Here is a 21,365-nt window from a genome sequence, read left to right as displayed (position 1 = left end):
CCAAAGCAGAGAAACTGTCTTCGTAAGCTTACAAAGCTCCCCATTAGATTCTGACAAAGGCTCACATCCCCGTCTGATCTGACTTGTTTTTTCCTCTTTTGATAAGTACTGTTGATACTGGGCCATTTCCACCTTGCTGAATAGACCTTGTCAGCTCTGGCCTTCCCTCTTACTGGAACCCCAGTCTTTAAATACCCCTCTGAAACCGCCCCCCCCACTCGTGCATCTGATGAAGTGGGTCTTTGCCCATGAAGCTTATGCTCCAAAATATCTGTTAGTCTATAAGGTGCCACAAGACTTCTTGTTGTTACCCATGAAACAGACATTAACAACGTGCCAAAAATAGAATTGAGCCCCAAACCTCTAAAACTTTGGAAAAGTTTAAGTCTGGAGGATCCAATATTTGTCATTTTCACTGATCTCCAATTTTTGTGGCCTTTCATTTTCTTCTTGGTTTGAAGCCATCAAACACTGAAGTTTCCTGCAATAAAATACTTAGCGCATCATTGAAGTTTTGACTGTGTCTCAACTCCAACTTTCTATGATATCCAGTAGCACGATCAGAGGCATCGTATTATCACAAGCATATAAGAGAAATTCAACACAACTAAAACCTTATAAAGAGAAAACAAAACCTTTCCAAGTCTCCCTGTCATCCAGCTGGGCATCATATATTTAGCTTCTGCTTCTTTCTTGCATTGAGAACACACTTAGTCTTTTGAGTTAACTGACCTGATAAGTAACAGAGAGGGAGCCACAGTAGTCTATATACTATCAAAACAAAAAAGCAGTCCAGTAGCACTGTAAATACTAATATTTTGTTATTATTTTGTTAGTCTTTAAAGCGCTACTGGACTGCTTTTTTGTTCTGACCTGATAAATAATTCTTCTGAATTATTTGTCTCTCAATGGCACGTTCTTACATAGGACTAAGAAACTGTACTGGTTTGACACTTAATACAATAATAGTTATCCCAAGAGTCCAGTGGGCCCTCTGGGTAGCAAATGCATCTAAGGTTTATAATAATTCAATTGAAAAATTACATATTTCTTAGTTTCTTTCATCTGTTCTACATTAAGGAAGGTCATAAATTGTTCTCCGTCATGTAAGTGGCAGCAAGGGAGATGGAGCAGAGATGTTAGATACCTGTACAGTTAGGAGACTTTTCCTAGGTAAGATGTAGAATCTCTGTCATTGGCAGTTTTTAAGAACACATGAGACAAACACCTGGGTGATTTATATAACACTGCACTATACTACCGATCTACACTACATGGCAGATTGACATACGGCAACTTACGTCAAATTTAATTATGCCAGTCTGCAGCCCTCCTCCCACTGATGTACGTGCCCTATTACACTGACATGATTTCACCTCTCCTGGAAGCATGAGACTTGTTTGAGGGTAGTAGTTGGTTATCAAGGTCACACCCCTGAACTGTGAAATTGAGTAGGCTGTCTAGCTCCCATTTGGAAAGAACTAGAGCAGGCGTGTCAAGCCCGTGGGCCGCATGCGGCCCTGGACAGCTAGTAATGCAGCCCCACAAGATCATAAACTTTTAACGTTATTATGTGATTTATATACATTAACTATATTGTATATTTTATATGCGGCCCAAGACAATTCCTCTTCACTCAGTGCGGCCCAGGCAAGCCAAAAGGTTGGACACCCATGAACTAGAGGGACCCGGAAGTCCCAGTAGGCTTCCCTTGGATCCCGGAGGGAAACAGGAAAGAGAAGCTGTGGGCAGTTGTTCACTCTTCCAGTGGGGAGGGGCAGCCTTCTGGGAGCTGGGGAGTCTGTGTTAAGCTTTTCAGCAGTTAAGGCTCTGGCCTCCTCACACTGCCCCTCTTAGGTCAGTGGAAATGCTTCAGGTGAGCACACCCACCTCCAATTAAAGGGGGGTAGTGTGTGCATGCAGTACCACAGCAATTTCTGCAGTGGCTGTGGCTGCGTCTACACTACGAGATAAAATTTGAATTTAAAGGAGTTAAAATATCACTGTCTTCGCTGTAAATGTCATTAGCTCAATTCAGTCTGCCCTAATATCAATAACGCAATGTTGATATTAACGGATGGGTGTAGCGTCAATTTTGAATTTAAAAGCTCAAATAAAGGCCACTGTGGAAGTGCCATGTCCTTAATTCGAATTTATTAGCCTCCGCAAGTGTCCCATATGTACCCCGTAAACCTACACACTGCACCTGGCTTTCTGATACTAGTGGGAGCCAGGAAACAGACCACGGCTGCTGCGCTGTCAGTTTCCCATGTCCCCCAAGCTGCAGGGACTCAGGAAACTAACGTCACAGCTGCACCTCTCTCCCGGCTCAGAATGCAGGGCTGAGGGAACCGTGGGGTAGGTTACCACAATGCACTGCTGCAGCATTCAGTGTTCAGTGATTTCAGCGTGGAAGCAATATGTCGAACTTGTTGGGAACCTGTGGGAAGTGAGGATACTCAAAATCAAATTTAAAAAAAAATCATGAAATTGAATTTAATAAATTTGAATTTATCTTGTAGTGTAGATGTAGCCTGTAAGTCAACCTAGCAATGTTTCTAATGTGGACATATTTTCAGCCCTGACTGTTGCAGGGTACAGGATCGTGGCCTGCAATTAAAGTTTTAAAATAAATGCCCTGATATTTGAAAGTTGAATTCTTCAGGACATCCAGTGTGTGAATTTACCGCCTTTTTGCCTGCAACTGACTTACATGAAGAAGTATGTCATAAGAATTTTTTTCCTTGCTATTCTGCTTATTTGGGGTGGGGGACACTCTAGCTGTGTCTACACGTGCATGCTACTTCGAAGTAGCGGCAGTAACTTCGAAATAGCGCCCGTCGTGGCTACACACGTCGAGCGCTATTTCGAAGTTAACTTCGATGTTAGGCGGCGAGACGTCGAAGTCGCTAACCTCATGAGGGGATTGGAATAGCGCCCTACTTCAACGTTCAACGTCAAAGTAGGGACCGTGTAGACGATCTGCGTCCCGCAACGTCGAAACTGCCGGGTCCTCCGTGGCGGCCATCAGCTGGGGGGTTGAGAGATGCTCTCTCTCCAGCCCCTGCGGGGCTCTATGGTCACCGTGGGCAGCAGCCCTTAGCCCAGGGCTTCTGGCTGCTGCTGTGGCCGCTGGGGATCCATGCGGCAGGCACAGGGTCTGCAACCAGTTGTCGGCTCTGTGGATCTTGTGGTGTTTAGTGCAACTGTGTCTGGGAGGGGCCCTTTAAGGGAGCAGCTTGCTGTTGAGTCCGCCCTGTGACCCTGTCTGCAGCTGTTCCTGGCACCCTTATTTCGATGTGTGCTACTTTGGCGTGTAGACGTACCCTCACAGCGCCTATTTCGCTGTGGTGCCGCGCAACGTCGAAGTTGAACATCGACGATGCCAGCCCTGGAGGACGTGTAGATGTTATTCATCGAAATAGCCTATTTCGATGTTGGCTTCACGTGTAGACGTAGCCTCTGTGTACTGGTTTCATGATATAAATATGAGCAGTTCAAGATCATACAGATTATTCAGGTCCTACAGTGTAAGTCCTAAAAGGTCTAAGCAGATCAACCTCTTATACAGTAATCAGCAAAAAACTCAAAATATTGCCATCCTAATAAAAAGGTAGCTAAAGGTACTCTGTACTAACATCATTCTGTCATCTTATCCTCATGTGTCTGCCCCGAGAGTCAGACTCTAGGGACTGCTCGGGCCCTTTGAAATGGTTGCATTCAGTGATATGGTTATCACAGGTAAAAACACTGGAGTCAAAAAAAAATTGTTGCTCAGTACATTAGGGATGCTGTATGGATCTGAGTATGTTCAAAAAGGGCATTGTGCAAAGAGTTTAAATCCGACTGTTTTATATATATTTTTTATGAGTGTATTTTCCCATATAACACAGAGTAACTTAAACACAAGGGTGTGGTATTGTAAGAAATAAATCTTTTTTTCTATTTCCTATCGCAACCATTTGTGTAGCCAGCCTCTGTCAAGACTGACCCAGTACTTACACAGTCCTATGGAACATTAGCATGTCATTGCTTTCCTCCGTGTGCATTCCTCATTTACCATCTCAAAAGTACCTTTCCTCTCCACATCTTCCAACTCTCCCTCCTGGTAGTTACAGTTCCTGATCCTTCAGGCCTGTTTTTTTGTTCCATCAGCTAGTGCTTTGTTATCTGATATTTTTCTTTTATTTTACTTTGAAGATTACAAGAAATTGGATGTAGCTTCTGGTGGAGATTGAAGAGGTTGTTCCCTAACCCCTGCTAATAAAATCTTGATTAATCTTAAATCTTCCCTGTTTTCAGGGCAGCAGAAGACAGGCTTTGGGAAAGACAAGAAACACCAGGGATTCCCAAACATTTCCATGGTGTGACCCACATTTCAGTGCTGAGATTCTTTCCTGGCTGAGCTGCTTCCTGGCTCATGATCACATAATCTCTCTTGGGCAATTACAGTAATTGCTTATACAATGAAGTAGCAACAGGATATGATAAAGTACCAACAGGATATGATATAGTAAAGTAATAACAGGAAAGCACTGAAACAGTTATAACTGTCTATATTACAACACATTTTGCCCATTCTGGAAGAAGTTCATCACACTCTCTCCTTTGGCTCTTAATTTAATTTCCTCATTCCCACCTGTTTTGTTTCTCTTACATGGAAACAGGGAACACCTCACCGTTTGGTGACCCAGTTTCCCATGGATGACCATTCAGTGCTATTTTTAATCTCTGGTAGGCCATAGGGCACAGTTCAGGAGCCTTGTTTCATGTGTCTACAGCAGAGTTCCTTGTGTGACTGTGCCAATTGCCTAATGAATTTTTGCTCAGTTACTTTATCAGTAAAATAGATCCTGCTTCCCTATAATGCAAAGGTATTAGGATTGAATTAATATTTGTAAAATAGCCACAGGTCTTTGAAAGGAAGTTACTACTGTAAGGTGTAGTATAATTGTTAAACGTACAGGCTTTTCCCAAAATGGAGATGATCTCTTGAGTTAAATTACTGTTTTGCGTACATGTCAAAATTGCCTTGTCTGCTATGTCACCTCAACATGATAATCTGGATAGCTTTTTCATAAGGGGTGTCTGAATGTGGGCAGCTGAAACCCTACTATATGAAAGGACATAAGCCTGGGCTTAAATCCAATGACTTCAATTCTTTAACCATGTGTTTAACCCACTGAGTTCAATTAAATCACATGCTTAAGCACAGTGCTCAATTTGAGTCTAAAATCTTAAGGTATATTTTTAAAATTCCTTCCTCATGTGAATATGAAAGTACTATTGTGAGCTAGGAATATGTCACGAAGGAGATTGCAAGGTTGGAATCTTAAGCTCAAAATGACACGTACTTTTTAAAAGGTGCTAATGTATACCTTAATATTTTGCATTTCTTTGTTCTGCTTTTCAGCTCTTCCTCTCTTTAAAATAATGAACATGGGTAAGAATCAGAGAGGTAACCATGTTAGTTTGTATCTTTGAGAACAACAAGAAGTCCTGTGGCACCTTATAGACTAACAGATATTTTGGAGCATAAGCTTTCCCGGGCACAGATGCGCTTCATCAGATGCATAAATCTGATGAAGTGGGTCTTTGCCCACGAAAGCTTATGTTCCAAAATATCTGTAAGTCTATAAGGTGCCACAGGACTTCTTGTTGTTCTCATGGGTAAGGTAAGAATGTATTCTCTGGTGAGACTGTTGCTTCTTTTCTTTAACTTAGCTCCTTTAAATACTATCCAATTTTAAGTTGTAAATAGTGATTAAATGTACTACTTTTAATATTTTTTTCTTTTCTGAAAAATAAGGTAATGGCTTGTTACCCTATTAAATTTTTTCTCTCCTAGTAGATAAATGTTGGAGATCCTAATGTGACTATTTCATCAGTTTTAGCTGATAACAAAGTCTTGCTATCCGTCACCCATTAATTTTTTCAAGAAGAGAAAACAACAGCTCTAGGCTGCTTCTTTGTGAAGAGAGAGTGGGTTGGAGTGAGGATGCAGAAACCTGCATGCAAGTATGTGTAGAAGAAACACTGACACTGGTTTTATTTATATTGATCACACTGAATGACTCAGATGAAATTCTTCCCTAAATTGAATAAAAACGTATCATTCTGGTATTTTATATAACTGACTGCTAGGAAAGGTTTACTTAGTTACTACACTGCTGATCAGCATCTGCAAGAAAAGAATATTAGACTGCCCTTGTCCTGGCCCAGTCTGCTAACCTCTGAGTGCCGTTGGTAGAGTCACCAAAGATCTGCCTTCTTTAAAAATGTATTTACAATTTTCTTTCCTTTGAATATAATGGGAAATGTGCACTGTCTTAATACCAGGCGGTTTAAAGAAAGCAGTGGGCCACATATTCACTTTAGTTACATCAGTGCAGTCCTGATTGTTTCAGTGGGGCTCTAGCAGTGTAAAAAATGTTGTGTTATATGTCTGTGCAGAAGTAAAATAGTAGTTAACTTCCTTTCAACCCTTCCTTTTCATGACTATGTTGTGTGTGTGTGCGTGCATGCATGCACACGCTAGAGAGAGAGAAATATTTTTTAATTTTAGAGTTGTAGTTGAAGTGTGTGTGAACAAAATGTTCCCATAAAGCCAAGTACACAGTGAATGTACAGAAATAATGAACGCAGACCTTGCTTTCAGAATGGGAGAAAGTTTCCTGGAGAGCATTTTCTCAGAAAAAGATTTTAGGGGTCACAGCGAGCAAGCAACTGAACATGCGTTCCTGGTGTGATGCTGTGAAAAGAACTTTGGGGTGGCAAAGGAAGGGAATTGCGACCTCCATATACAGTATTGGTAAGATTAATATTTAAATAGTGTCAATTCCTCTTGTCCACACTCAAAAACGGATGCTGAAAAATTGGACAGGGTGTAAAAAAGAGCCTTGAAAAAGATATTTAGGCTGGAGAAAATGCCTTACAGTGGCTACGTCTACACGTGCACGCTACATCGAAATAGCTTATTTCGATGTAGCGACATCGAAATAGTCTATTTCAATGAATAACGTCTACATGTCCTCCTGGGCTGGCAATGTCGACGTTCAACTTCGACATTGGGCAGCACCACATCAAAATAGGCGCTGCGAGGGAACGTCTACATGCCAAAGTAGCACACATCGAAATAAGGGTGCCAGGAACAGCTGCAGACAGGGTCACAGGGCGGACTCAACAGCAAGCCGCTCCCTTAAAGGGCCCCTCCCAGACACAGTTGCACTAAACAACACAAGATCCACAGAGCCGACAATTTTTCAGTCAGCGTTAATTTTATTTAGACTTCTGTGATCAAGTTGAAAATTGCAGTTTAAAACAAACAATATCTCTGTAGATGCAGGATTAATTTTTAGTAATGCAAAGATATAGAAGAATAAACACATTAGCTACATGTACAGTAGACAGTTTTCAACAAAACTCATGGAGTGTCCACACTAAAAATGCATTCTGTCAACATACCATCAACAGAACTTGGCACTTTTGCTGACAGCTTTCTGCCTCATGGGGGAGAGGCAGAACACTTTTCTCGACAGAATCTGTCAACAAAAAAGCAGTTATGGATGCTCTGGGGCGCCCTCTGTCAACAGACAGGACTTCCAGGACACCAGGCAGCCCTGTCTGCTGTGCTTCCGGCTGGCCATTCTGTCAACAGACCAGATCGACAGAGCCATCCACTTTCATGTGTGGCTGCGATCTGTGAACAGAAATTTTGTCGGAAGATATCTTCCGACAGTAATTTCTGTCAACAGATCACTTTAGTGTAGACATGGCCATTGTGTTATGCAAAAGACATTGCACGTTATTATGTCCTGTAAAATTCTTCATTAAATAAATTGTTTCATTTGGCCAGTTAATTGCACACTAACTATGCTAACTAACAGGTTTTTCAGGTGGTTCTATCACAACTTCTGTGAATACATTTTTGTGTGTGTTCGTTCTACAGCTAGGAGAGCAGTCTTCATTCTTAAAGCGTGTTTGCTTGTGTAAGAAATTCCAGTTATTGTACCAAATAGTTAATTGACAAATCACCAAGAATAAATTTGCTGGTCTATCTCCACTGTGTGAGAAAAGGTGTTAAATAGGCATCTGTATGTGTGGATGACCTTATTCCTGTTTTCATATCACACATTAAATTACATTATAAACTAGTATCTCTTCCCTGCTTATGGGTACAAGGGATACGGACGTGTATTTAGCTGGGATGGGAGCGAGAGGTAAGTACAAGTCTTGGGCCCTGAATGAGTGCCATAATGATTACTCTGTTCTGTCTCAGTCTGTCACTTTCTGGTTGATGAGTATTGGTGCATAATGTGATTAAAGGGAGGGCTTATAAACTAACTTGTAGGTTTTATTGCCTCTGATGATTACACTTTAGATACATTTTCTGTTTGTGGAGAAGAGTTAAAGAAATTGATTATTTTTGTTGATTGTACTTTGCTGTCATTAGGTTAGCCTCCCTTTTAAATGCAGTAGCTAAATCGCGTCCGCTTAATTTGAGCTGTCTTGCGGAACTGAGCAGACACAAAGAGAAGGGACAAGGAGCTCTGTCTTCATGAAACAGTGTTGCCTCAACTAGATCTGCTGAAATATCTTGTAGTGGAGAACTTTCCTTATAAAGCTCAATCAGAGGAGGTGATGCCTGAAAACAAACTCAAGAACATGTAAGCCGGCTCACCAGCGTATATTACTGGAATAAGCTGCTGGAGCCTGGAAGGAAATCTTAGGTTTCCTGTGAAAAGTTTAGCATGTTGCACTGAGAGAGCTCACTTTGTATTAAATTCCTAACCAGCCTAATAAAGAACTGAAAGAGCTATTGTCGTGTATCAAGTTATATTTCACTGGAGCAATTCGTATTTTAATTGATGGGACATAATTAGAGTTCATAAATCTTCAATACAGCTAATGCCCATAGGTTGTGCTTTGAGGACTTGCCTTCCAAACTCAGTACAACAGTTGGCCACTGCTAATGCAGACAATACACAAAAGGAGTTGTAAACGAAAATGGATTGTTAGTCATTAGGTGGCTGGGCTATAAAATGTATTTATAGTCTTGCTACCCCAACACTCTAATGTACTCGAGGCTGTGGGCCAATCAAGGTTAGTTTCTACTCTTGGGTCCTGTCTACACATACTCCTCCCTTTTGGAAGGGGCATGTTAATGAGGCACTTTGGAATAGGTTAATGAGATGCTGACATGCATATTCAGTGCCTCATTAGCATAATGACGGCCAGCTTCACTTCAAAAGTGACTGTATCTGCATGGGCACTTTGAAATGAACCCCACACTTCGAAATTCCCTTATTCCCAAAACAAATGGGGAATAAGTAATTTCGAAGTGTAGGGTTTATTTCGAAGCACCTGCGCCTACACAGCCAGTCCACGTTCCGAAAGCAGCACTTTCGAAGCGCAACTGGATGCTGTTATTCTGATGAGGCACTGAATATGCATGTCAGCACCTCATTAACCTGCTCCGAAGTGCCTCATTAACATGCCTCTTCTGAAAGGGAGTAGCATGTGCGACACAGCCTTGAAGTAACATTCTTTTCTAGGGAAGTACTGAATGTTCTTAAAAGCTTTTCATAGTTTAGTTGTCGTATGCTGCTGGGGTTAGGAGTACCACTTCCCTGCTGTCTCCTGCAGTATTGGAGTCACTGTTTAGTGTTATTTGTACCACCTCAAAGGTCCATTTTTTTTTTTTTAATTTTCAGTGCTAATGTGTTAAACGTTTTGGGTGTGGCTGATGTGTGTATTTTATAGGCAGAGCACTTAGCACTTGACACCGTTATGGATTGTCAAGCATTCTCTTTCTAAGGAAACTGCATTGCTCAAAATATTACCTTGCTCACTAGAGATTTTTAAAGTAAATTTCATCAAAAAACCTGTAGTCATGTCTGGAATGTGAAAGAGTGAGAGAGGGAGGTGGGTTGGAGGAAACCCCTTTGTCCTTGTAAACAATAATTAGCAGTTGTTTAGAACAACTCTTGCACCTCAGTGTACAGAAATGGCACTTCCTTATGCCCTGCAAGATGTTGGCTGCTCTTTTGGCTTCTCTGAGGTATTGGACTCTGCTAGAGGTTAGAGGTGCCTGCTGGTTGCTCTGAGTCCCTGTTGGAAACTGGGCTTTGGATCGTAGGCAAGATAAACTGTGTGCTGTCTTTTACTTACCATCCTTTTACTCATTTGGTATGCAGTTTGAATGGTAAATGACTCTGAAGTTTAGTGAGCGAGACAAAGAGTTCTTGTCTTTATAATATGGAGCACACATACATTATAAAGCTAACTTTCATCCTTTGATCCACGTAGTATTGCTGGTTTATAATCTGTGATTTTTCCATTATATGTTTTTCTTGTTTTTTTTCTTTCAATTACTCCATGCCCACAAAATGTAAATTTCTTTTCAGTATTGTAGGTCTAATACTCCTTAATACATCTGTAAATTTCAAAATTGTCATAAGACCGAAGGGAGGATTTCAAGTTATACAGACATGTTAACACTTGAAGTTTAGCAACTGCTACAAATAACTGAGGGCAATTTCTTTATTTTATGTTGTATTTGAAGTGTTACAGGCCATGTAGGATTTAGTGAGAGAGGGAATATGTATTAAGCATGTGAATTTGGAGACATATGTTAAGCCTTGTATTTTTTCAGTGTGCATATGTGATTATAAATACAAGATTTTAAAATTTTGGGATAACTGAGTCGTTAATTATTTACATTCTTCTAAAAATTTTGGCTGTAAAATAGTAAAGGTTTAGCACTGTGTGGTCACTCAAGAGTTTGTAGCATCCTTGAATTTCAGTCATTGTCATCTTTTTGAAGTGAAATCGAAGTTGCCTGCAAGATCAGCAACAGAATGTAGTATTCAGAGTATTTACTGTAGTATTTCTCCAGTCCTGTAATCTATGTGCTATTTCTGTTTCCCCCATTTCATAATTGCTGTCTTGCTAATGAATTAAGCAATTCCATCCCCTAGGATTTATTTTCATAATTCTATGTAAAAGAAATGAGATCAGATTTGAAGAAGTTTAAGCTGCATTGTTATTGTGTTTGTGTGTTTTATAATAACCCACCAATCATAACTGATCCAATGTACTTAAAATATTATGAACAATGTTTCCTGTGATTGTTTCAAAAGTTTCACTGCTGGCACACTCAATAAAGACTGGATTAATCACTGGATTGTATGGGACATAACCTCCTGCTGGTCTAAATGAGTGAAACTCTGTGTTGTCAATGGAGCTGCTCTAGCAGTGAATTTGAGTGTATAAAATGAATGCTTAAAACTTTATCTTTTGCTTTGTAATTTGCATGCAACAGTTTGCAAATTAGGTAGTTATTCAATGGTTTAAATTAGTGTGTCTCAGTGACTAGTCTGTGGACCATCACTGGCCCCTGAGATCTTCCTGGCAGCATTTAGGAAACCAGCAAACCAGTCCCTGGTATCTAAAAGGCTGAGAATCACCAGTTTAAATAATGCTATATACATAAAAACCACACTAAAAAGAAACCTGATGTTGTACAATAACAAATGACTGTAAGCAGAATGATACGTCACCAGTCTGGCTTCTAGAGAAGAAATCTCAGAGTCACAAACCCAGAGTTACAAACTGACCAGTGTATCCCACAGTTCAGTGGGACGCTGACGTACACCATCAGGCAGCAACAGTGACTAGACAGAAAACAAAAGCAAATACGGTACAGCACAGTTAAACACAAACTGCCATCAAGAAAAAAATGCTGTTTTAATGACATTTCAAAGTGGTATTAAACCAATATTAAGTTGTAAACTTTTAAAAGAACAACCACAACATTTTTTTCCTTTGTGGACATTTCAGAGTTACAAAAAACATGCATTACCAAGGGGTTCGTAACACTAGGGCTTTACTGTCACACACTTTGTTCCTCTGCTGAAAGTGTTTCAGTTTGAAGATAGAAGTAGAAATGTGGTTTTAAAAGCCTATTTATTATTGCTGGTTTTATTCAATAGTATTGAAGAAATTCATGTCATTTTTAGAGCTGAGGAATGTATTTTCAAGCGTCTAAATCCATTCAGGTGCAGGTGTTACAGTTATTGTACAGTCATAATTTCTGGCAGAGATTTAGTGGCCTCTGCGAAATTCACTGATGGTCTTAATCTAGTTCCTATCAGATAAATATACTTATCAAGAAGGCTGCCATCCATGTTGTCAGTGTTGGGAGAGGTATTAATGGTTTGAACAGATGTGGAGGCTGAATTATGTGCTTGCATATCCCGGTGATTCTTGTAGGTCAGTGTGAAGTGTGCCGATAACAGAAGCTTTGGGAGCTTCTGTATAACTGACACTTTGGCAGCACTGAAAATACAGGAGGAATCTGGTACTTTCCACGAACCTATAATTCAGATGGAGAAAAGTAAAATGAGAACCTTCCACACAGGCATTTTAAATAAGAACCTGTGGGCTGAAAGAAACTGATATGTGGGGTGAAAATAATAAATAAAAATAATGAATTGCTTGGGTCTACTGTTGGTAACCCCTAAAAAAGAGGTTAGTCGTGGTTTGTAGGGCCAAGCTAGGTTTGCTGAGAAACGCATTTAGCCTTAAAAGATCCCTTACCGCCCACACAATAAGAGAGCTGGTGTTTAAGTTCAGGAGGCCATTAGTTTAGTTGCGCAATGTTTTGTTACCAGCTCATAAGATCGTGGAGCATTATTGGAAATCCTGAATATGTGTGCAACAAAATGTTTGTGGGAACCTCCCTCTCCCCACTATGTTATAACTTTGGAAGTATGGGGATAGTGCTGAATTATTAGCTCGTCTTTTATAAATTCATGTATTGAGTTGAAACCATGATGCTTGTTTTAACTGTACATGAAGTATGCTAAAATGTTGCTGCTTGATCAATCAGTGTCACTTGTATATATTTTCCAACTTTGTGAAATTTTAAATGCAATTTGCTACCTTTTACCAAGTAGTATATTGTTTTACTCCTGAGAATGTTGATACCAATTTTATTCTTTGATAATCTAATAAAATGTAGATTTCAAGACATTAATCCTATGTTATTTTTCTTCCGTTTTTCAGCGGAACCCCTGCCTTTAATGGATTTGTGCCGAAGATCGATTCGCTTTGCTCTTGGGAGAGATCGCCTGCATGACATCGAATCTCTGCCTTTGCCCCAGTCTCTGAAAAATTATTTACAATATCAGTAAGAAGTCTTAGAACCCTTATTCTGTCCTTCTGTGGGACTAAATCAATACAAATGGCAGAAATTGTTTACATCAAAATAGAAATCTTTGCAGTGCACACTTGAGTGTTATTTAATTTTTAATATATGTGTGTTTTTCTGAATCAACTGAAACAGAACAAAATGCGGAGTACCAGAGAGTGAAACAAAATCCATCAATTTTATTTCAATTCACATAGGACAGTATCCAGGATCACATTCTCCTGGTCATCTCCTTAGCTGGCACCTGCTGGCTTTGCTCCACTGACTTCTGGTAGACCCCAGCTGAAAATCTGGCTCCTGAGAGTTATCCTTATGCAGAAGTGCATCCTTTGAATAACGTGGTTAGTAGTGAAAGAAATAACACTGTGTTAAGTTAACAATGTCTAGAGCTTAAGATTTGATGTTCAGAGGTGCTCAGTAATCAGAAATGTATCTGGAGTGCAGAGTACTCAGCCCTTAATGTGTTAGAGGAGCTATCATGTTTAAAATATATGAAGTAAGTCATTATATAGAACCATTGCAGGATTTAAAGACTAGTGAGAAGAATTGTTAACAAAACTTGGAAACTCAACTAAATATGCTACGTAATAAAGTCAGTGCACTCTAGTGTTTGAGACCAAATCTTATTCCTCCAAAGTTCTGCATAGTTCATAACAACATGCTGTTCACTATCGTGAGATTTTACAATGTTCATTTACATTTTTAAGATGGCAGTCACTTTTTTATTTGAACAAATGATTATTTTTATGTTACACCAACTCTAAATACCTTTGTTCTCTTTTTCAATGAATGTGTGATATATTGTTTATTTATCTGTTTTAATGTCTGTGGAGTCCTCATTTAACTGTTTTCCATCCTGGGAGGACCGGTTTACTCTTCCCCCGTCACCCTCATCCCAGATGTATTCCTTTTTCAGTCTCAACATGTTTTTAAAGATGCTGCTCTCTATTTGCATTTCTTATGTTTCAAAGTATCTGCCTGATCAGTTATCTAGTTTTTAAACTGGAAGTTGTTGTAGTGGCAGAATGTCGCCTGTTGAGACTTAGCTGCCTACAGCATATTTTAATGTGAATTTACAGATGAATGAGGACAAAATTTCTAATAAAGTCTACTGCCCAAAATGAAACTGACTCCTTTCATTGATTAACATGCTCAGAATTGATGTTCAATGTCTGTAGTGCTTACATGGCTGGCTCTGTTTGCCATTTCTGTGGCAGTGGCGTGGGTGGATGCAGTAGGAGTGAAAGGAGGGAAGGGACTCACTTTCCTTTTCACAATCAGGGCCTTGCACTGCAGCGTCCCAGTCCTTTTGGTTTGTCAGCACCTATATCAGCTGCACGCAGTATTGCATTAGGTCTTGCATTAGGTCTTGCAGAGCCAATTTACCAAACTTCTTATCTCTTCCTTCATTTTTTCCTGCTCCACTCAGTTTTTGTTTTGCTCAAGTCTTTTGCCTACTTAATCCTTTGTTATTTCTTCTCCTGTTCTTATCTTAATGCCTTTTTCCATTGCAGCACGCTGTGCTTGTAGAAATCTCCTATCTTGCAATTGTGTGAAGTATCGGAGGGGTAGCTGTGTTAGTCTGGATCTGTAACAGCAACGAAGGGTCCTGTGGCACCTTATAGACTAACAGAAAAGTTGTGAGCATGAGCTTTCGCGAGCACAGACTCACTTCATCAGATGCTGGTCTTGGAAATCTGCAGGGCCAGGTATAAATAAGCCAGAGCACGGCTGGAGATAACAAGGTTAGCTCAGTCAGCAAGGGTGAGGCTTACTACCAGCAGTTGAGCTGCAGGTGTGAACACCAAGGGAGGGGAAGCTGCTTTTGTATTTAGCCAGCCATTCACAGTCTTTGTTTAAGCCTGAGCGGAGGGCGTCGAATTTGCAGATGACTTGTAGCTCAGAAATTTCTCTTTGGAGTCTGGTCCTGAAATTTTTTTGTTGTAGGATAGCTACTTTTAAGTCTGCTACTGTGTGGCCTGGGAGATTGAAGTGCTCTCCTACGGGTTTTTGTATATTGCCATTTCTGATATCTGATTTGTGTGCGTTTATTCTTTTACGTAGAGACTGTCCAGTTTGTCCGATGTATATAGCAGAGGGGCATTGCTGGCACATGATGGCATAAATTATATTGGTAGATGTGCAGGTGAATGAACCCACGATGGTGTGGCTGTTCTGGTTAGGTCCTGTAATGGTGTTGCTGGTGTAGATATGTGGACAGAGCTGGCAACGAGGTTTGTTGCATGGATGGGTCCCTGAGTTAGAGTGACTGTGGTGCGGTGTATAGTTGCTGGTTAGGATTTGCTTCAGGTTGGCAGGTTGTCTGTGTGCAAGGACTGGTGTGCCTCCCAAGGCCTGTGAAAGTGGGGGATCATTGTCCAGGATGGGTTGTAAATCCCTGATGATGCGCTGTAGAGGTTTTAGCTGAGGACTGTAGGAGATGGCTAGTGGTGTTCTGTTGGTTTCTCTCTTGGGCTTGTCCTGTAGTAAGAGGCTTCGTGGCACACGTCTGGCTCTGTTGATCTGTTTTTTCACTTGCTCAGGTTGGTATTGCAGTTTCAAGAATGCTTGGTAGAGATCCTGTAGGTGTTTGTCTCTGTCAGAGGGGTTGGAGCAAATGCGGTTATATCTTAGTGCTTGTCTGTAGACAATGGATCGTGTGGTGTGTCTGGGATGGAAACTGGAGGCATGAAGGTAGGCGTAGAGGTCAGTGGGTTTACGGTACAGGGTGGTATTGATGTGGCCATCGTGTATTAGCACCGTGGTGTCCAGGAAGTGGATCTCCTGTGTGGACTGTTCCAGGCTGAGGTTGATGTTGGGGTGAAAGTTGTTGAAGTCCCAGTGGAATTCCTCCAGAGCCTCCTTCCCATGGGTCCAGATGATGAAGATGTCATCAATGTAGCGTAAGTAGAGATGGGGTCTTAGTGGACGAGAGCTAAGGAAGCGCTGTTCCAGGTCAGCCATGAAAATATTGGCATATTGAGGGGCCATGCGGGTACCCATAGCTGTGCCGCTGATTTGAATGTATATATCGTCACCAAATCTGAAATAGTTGTGTGTGAGGATAAAGTTACAGAGCTCAGCCATCAGATGTGCTGTAGCATCATCAGGGATACTGTTCCAGACAGCATTTATTCCATCTTTGTGTGGGATGTTGGTATAGAAAGCCTCTACATCCATGGTGGCTAGGATAGCGTTTTCTGGTATGTCATCAATGTATTGCAGTTTTCTCAGGAAGTCAGTGGTGTCTCAGAGATAGCTGGGAGTGCTGGTGGCATAGGGTCTGAGGAGAGAGTCCACATAACCAGACAGTCCTTCAGTGAGAGTGCCAATGCCCGAGATGATGGGGCATTCAGGATTTCCAGGTTTGTGGATCTTGGGTAGTAGGTAGAATAGCCCTGGATGGGGCTCTAGAGGTGTGTTGATATAAATCTGTTCTTGTGCTTGTGTAGGGAGTGTCCTGAGCAGATGGTGTAGTTTCTTAGTGTATTCCTCGGTGGGATCTGAGGAAAGTAGCCTGTAAAATCTGGTATTGGAGTGTTGTCTGGAAGCCTCCTTCTGGTAGTCAAACCTGTTTATGATGACAGTGGCTCCTCCTTTGATTATAATGTCAGGGTTGTTTCTGAGGCTGTTGATAGCATTGCGTTCCGCACGACTGAGGTTGTGAGGCAAACGATGCTGTCTCTCCACAATTTCTGCCTGTGCGCGTCGGCGGAAGCATTCTATATATAGGTCCAGACTGTTATTTCTACCCTCAGGAGGAGTCCCCGTGGAGGAGTTGTTCTTGTGCTGCTGGGAGGGTGTCTGTGTAACGGTGTGCTGGTCAGTGTTGCGTTGAAAGTATTCTTTGAGTTTGAGACGGCGAAAGTAGGCTTCCAGAATGGGGGGCAAGTGACTGGAAGACTTTGTGCAGCACAGAAGAACATATCAGGTGAGAACTTGAGAAAATCAATGCCATATCCCCATTCTTCGTATTTCCTTTAATGACTGTGTCAGTGCAGGACTGTTACATATGAGATGTTATCTTTCAGTACCCTTCTATAGCATGACCCATGCTTGTATCTTATTTTGTCAATGCAAGAGTTAACAGTGTGTGAGAGAGACATACACGAATGCCCATTGGGAGCAGAACTGAAACAAATCAATAGTAAATCTCTCCTTACACTCTGTCCATTAACCCAGTTATACAGCTTGATTTGGCCTTTCAGCAGAAGAATGCTCAACTACGTTTCCCACAGATTGCTAGAGGAAAAAGTTAATAATCATGGGGCATTACAACAGCACACATCAAAATGTCGGTTTGATTGTGCAACAATCCAGTTAATATTTTAAGTAATTATTTTTAAAACCACTTTGATTTCAGCATGTTTTCCATGCAGCTCAGCCTTTTGTCATCTTATTTAGTATTGCTGGGCCAGGTTAGTATTGTCAGGGGATGAGTGCAGCTTCTGAGGTCTCTTCCCAGTAGCAGATTAGTGAATGTTCAGTGCTTCCATCTGTTACATTGTTTAAAAAATAAATAAATAACCCAAAAACAAACAAAAAAAATCGTCAACTTCCAGGAAACTTCATGGGGAAACAAGTGCAACCCATTTATTGTGCTCAGACCAGTGCTCACATGAACACCCACATGTACAAGTAAAGCCACGGAAGAGGAGCAGTCATGAAGGAATGTTTTTTATTTGCACAAAATCTACTTTCATTGTTTGTCATTGTTTGTTTAAAAGCTCTTTAAACATCTCTTACCAAATGTACAGAAAACCTTGCTATCCAACATCTCGCAGCCCCCAAACAGTTAATGGAGTCACCTTACAGACAGACCTGTTCTTTGTGTATCAGCATGGATCTTGCATCGTGTGCGTAGATCTCATGTGCAAAGTTGGAGTTCTTTGCAAAGCTGGTTTGTTGTGCCAACACATGCTGCCTCCTGCTGCAGTGTAAGAGTGTAAAGAACAGAGATGCTGCAACTCTCACTGTTCCTTCGTACATGGCAGAGAGCTGGAACCCAGGAGGTGCATTGATGGCTGAGTACCACGAACAGAGACTGCTTCCTGCAAGTCCAAGAAATCCTGATACAGAGCCAGAGGAATGTCTGCCAGATAAACATAATCATTTTGAACGGAAGAGATGCTTGACATGGGCAGCCCCAATGGCCCGCAGCTACTCCATGCCTCAATACTGAAGATCCCTTATGTCTCTGGCCTTTCAAGGTTCATCTCCGAGCAATCCCAGCTTGGCATAAGTCTGTGCAGTTATGTTCAATCTCATCTCCTCCCCTTACGTGGAAGCTTTTCAAAGGGTTAGTGCATATTTATCCACCTACTCCTGCCTGAGACTTCAACATCGCCTTCTCGTGGTTGTGAAACTGCTCCACTGTCAGGCTTCTCAGCTATCACGTCAGCCAGGAATGTGAATGCGTTTCAGATGCTTATGGCCAAAACTCTTCTACACTATTTCAAAGTCACACTCAGCACTGTGAGAGGAAAACTCCTCATGCATAGAGGCAGCCAGAACTTGGTTTTATTTCACTGAGCAGACTAAACCATTCTGACTATTGCCCCTGCCTATTTTTATCCACAGCCAGATTTTCTAAAGTTGAGGCCATCACAAAGACAAGTTAAGAGGGAAGAAAGGTCAGCCTTCCCTTTGTCTTAATGTGGTGGCAGCCATCTTGTATGGCACACTGTGATTAAATTATGTATTCTTCCTTGAGTGTCCCCGTGGGTGCTCCACGATAGGTGTCGGGCTCGCCCCGGCGTCGCAGATCGGATCTTTCCAGCAGTTTCTGCCAGACCGCGCATGCGCCGGCGCGTGCCGCTCCCTTGCGCGCTCCTGGCCACGTGCGCGATCCGGTCCCCGCCAGTTCCTTCTTAACCACCATTGGCTGCAGACGGAATCCGCTCAGGCTGCGGCCAGAGTCAGCTTATTTAATGTTTTAAGTGTTTTTAGAGTTTCTTTTCAGTCTTTCAGTCTTTAAGTTAGCTTGTTATTTTTCTTATTGCAAAAACAAAAACAAAAAAGTATGTAAAAGCCTTAGTAACAAGAGGAGTAGCGGAGGCCTGGGCACGTAAGGCCATTAGGCCTCCTGCTGCGGCAGGCTGGGTCTGAGAGGGGAACAAGCACAGAGAAGGTGCTAAGTACCCAATTAACAACTCAAAGACTCACCGCAATGTCCTCTTCAGGATTCAAGAAGTGTGTGTCATGCCGCGAAGCTATGCCGGCCTCTGATGGGCACAGTCAGTGTATTAGGTGCTTGGGGGAATCTCACGTCACCCAAAAATGCTCCTTCTGCGCAAAGCTCATGGCTAGAGCAAGGAAGGACAGAGAGATGCGGCTAAAAATGCTGCTCTTTGACAAGGCCCTCAAGCCAGACGTGCCGGAGCGGCCCCAACAAGAGGGACCCGCAGGGGCCCATAAAAGGAAGGCGGCTTCCCTCACTCCATCAGTGCAAAAACGGAGGAAGCTCTTGCCAACCCGATCCCTGCCGGCAGCCACAGCGAGTGGGACGGGTGCAGCACATAGCCCCTGGCCGCAATCACAGACGAGCGGCGGCGGCGCGGAAGCGCATGTGGCAGAGGCTGAGCCTCCGATAATCAAACAGCTGGCCCGCACCGCGGGCAGAGTGGCGGCCAGGCAAGCGCCGGAACCGGCGGCACCGCAGCTAGCGGCACAGAACCCCGGGGCGCCGATGGTGCAGAGCTCGCAGGCACGCGGCCTGCAGGCGCCGGGGGAGACCACCCGCGCGGCACCGCAGCGAAGCATGCCGAGCGCGGCGCCAACAGCGGGGCCGAGATCCCCGGTGCGGAAAGGGGCGGAGTCAGCCCCACATGGGAGGGGAAAGGCAGCAGAGAAAACCCGGCACCGCAGCCCTTTTCCAGACAGGGCTGCAGGGCTGCTCTCTCTAAGCCCTCCCCTTATGCTGCGAACTCCAACAAGGAGGCAGGGGTCTCCCCCAGTCTTCCCTGAGCCTCCCTCCCTGTTCCTCCAGCCAGCATCACCATGGCTCGGGCCACCCTCACCTTTTCTGGGATTTGACCCCCTGGAGTACTATCACAAATCAGTCTCACCATTGTCTCAATCACCCAGATGATCTCGCTCCCCCAGACGCCGGGGGTATGCGCCTCGAGAGTGGTCCAGGTCTCCATCCCAGGAACCGTGCCTGTGTTGCCATGGTCACCCCTATCATGCGGGGCATAGACACCATAGGCATACCCCCAGGGACAGGTCCCCTCAGACGGTTCACTATCCGCGAGGGCAATCGCAGACGGGGACGGAAACGCAAATATCTCAGGGGGAGTTGATTCTGGAACCCCAAGATTTCCCCTCGCAAGCCTCCAGCGAGAAGATGTATCACCGTCAACAGGACCTAGAGGGGTCCAGAGAGGCTTCCCCTAGTGGTTCCTCTCTATCCTCCCCCGACGAGGCTACGGCCCCAGGGGACGTCCACCCCCCGGACGATCTCAAACAATTCCAAGAGCTGTTCAAAAGGGTGGCCTTTACGCAAGGCATCCAAACAGCAGAGGTGCAGGAGAAGCACCATAAGCTCCTCAAAAACCTGAGACCTCCGGCCTCTTCCAAAATAGCTATTCCACTCAACGAAGCAATTATGGAGTCCGCTACCACGATATGGCAGACCCCTGTGTCCGCTCCGCCTATAAACAAGAGAGCGGATAAGAAATACTTCGTCCCGGCGAAGGGCATGGAGTTCCTGTTCAGTCACCCACAACCAAATTCTCTGGTGGTGGAATCGTCTCAACAGAGGTCGAAAACTTCAGTACAAGACAGGGGGAATGGACAAAGATGCCAAGCAGCTAGAGTTATTCGGCAGAAAGGTCTACTCCTCCTCTACCCTACTGTTGAGAATGGCAAATTATGCAGCACACCTAGCGAACCATAACTTTGACAATTACTCCAGGCTGACTTCCCTCATGGACTCGCTTCCAGAGGATAAGAAGCCAGTACTGAAGGCCATCGTGCAGGAAGGCTACGCAGTCTCGAGGACAGGAGTTCAGATCGCCGTGGACATAGCAGATACGGCGGCACGCTCAACGGCTACAGCAGTGGTCATGCGCAGGGAATCCTGGCTTCAGGTATCAGGTATCCTGAGGGATCTGCAGGCGAAGATCGTTGATCTCCCCTTTGACACACAGAA

General features: G+C 43.1%; 1 protein-coding gene across 2 annotated transcripts in view; it reads left to right on the top strand.

The window, feature by feature from the left end:
• The window catches only part of SPSB4 (splA/ryanodine receptor domain and SOCS box containing 4), a 162,827-nt gene extending 148,498 nt beyond the window's left edge, over nt 1–14,329 (top strand). For both annotated transcript variants that reach the window (XM_075004180.1, XM_075004181.1), the window contains exon 3: nt 13,069–14,329. In XM_075004180.1, the coding sequence (XP_074860281.1) occupies nt 13,069–13,196 (128 nt within the window). In that variant the 3' untranslated portion in view covers nt 13,197–14,329. The remainder of the gene's footprint in view (nt 1–13,068) is intronic.
• The last annotated feature ends 7,036 nt before the right edge of the window (nt 14,330–21,365 follow it).

Source organism: Carettochelys insculpta, chromosome 10, assembly GCF_033958435.1.
Source record: "Carettochelys insculpta isolate YL-2023 chromosome 10, ASM3395843v1, whole genome shotgun sequence".
NCBI lineage: Eukaryota > Metazoa > Chordata > Testudines > Carettochelyidae > Carettochelys > Carettochelys insculpta.
Note: the sequence above shows the minus strand (reverse complement) of the source record. Positions and strands in the feature narration are given on the sequence as shown.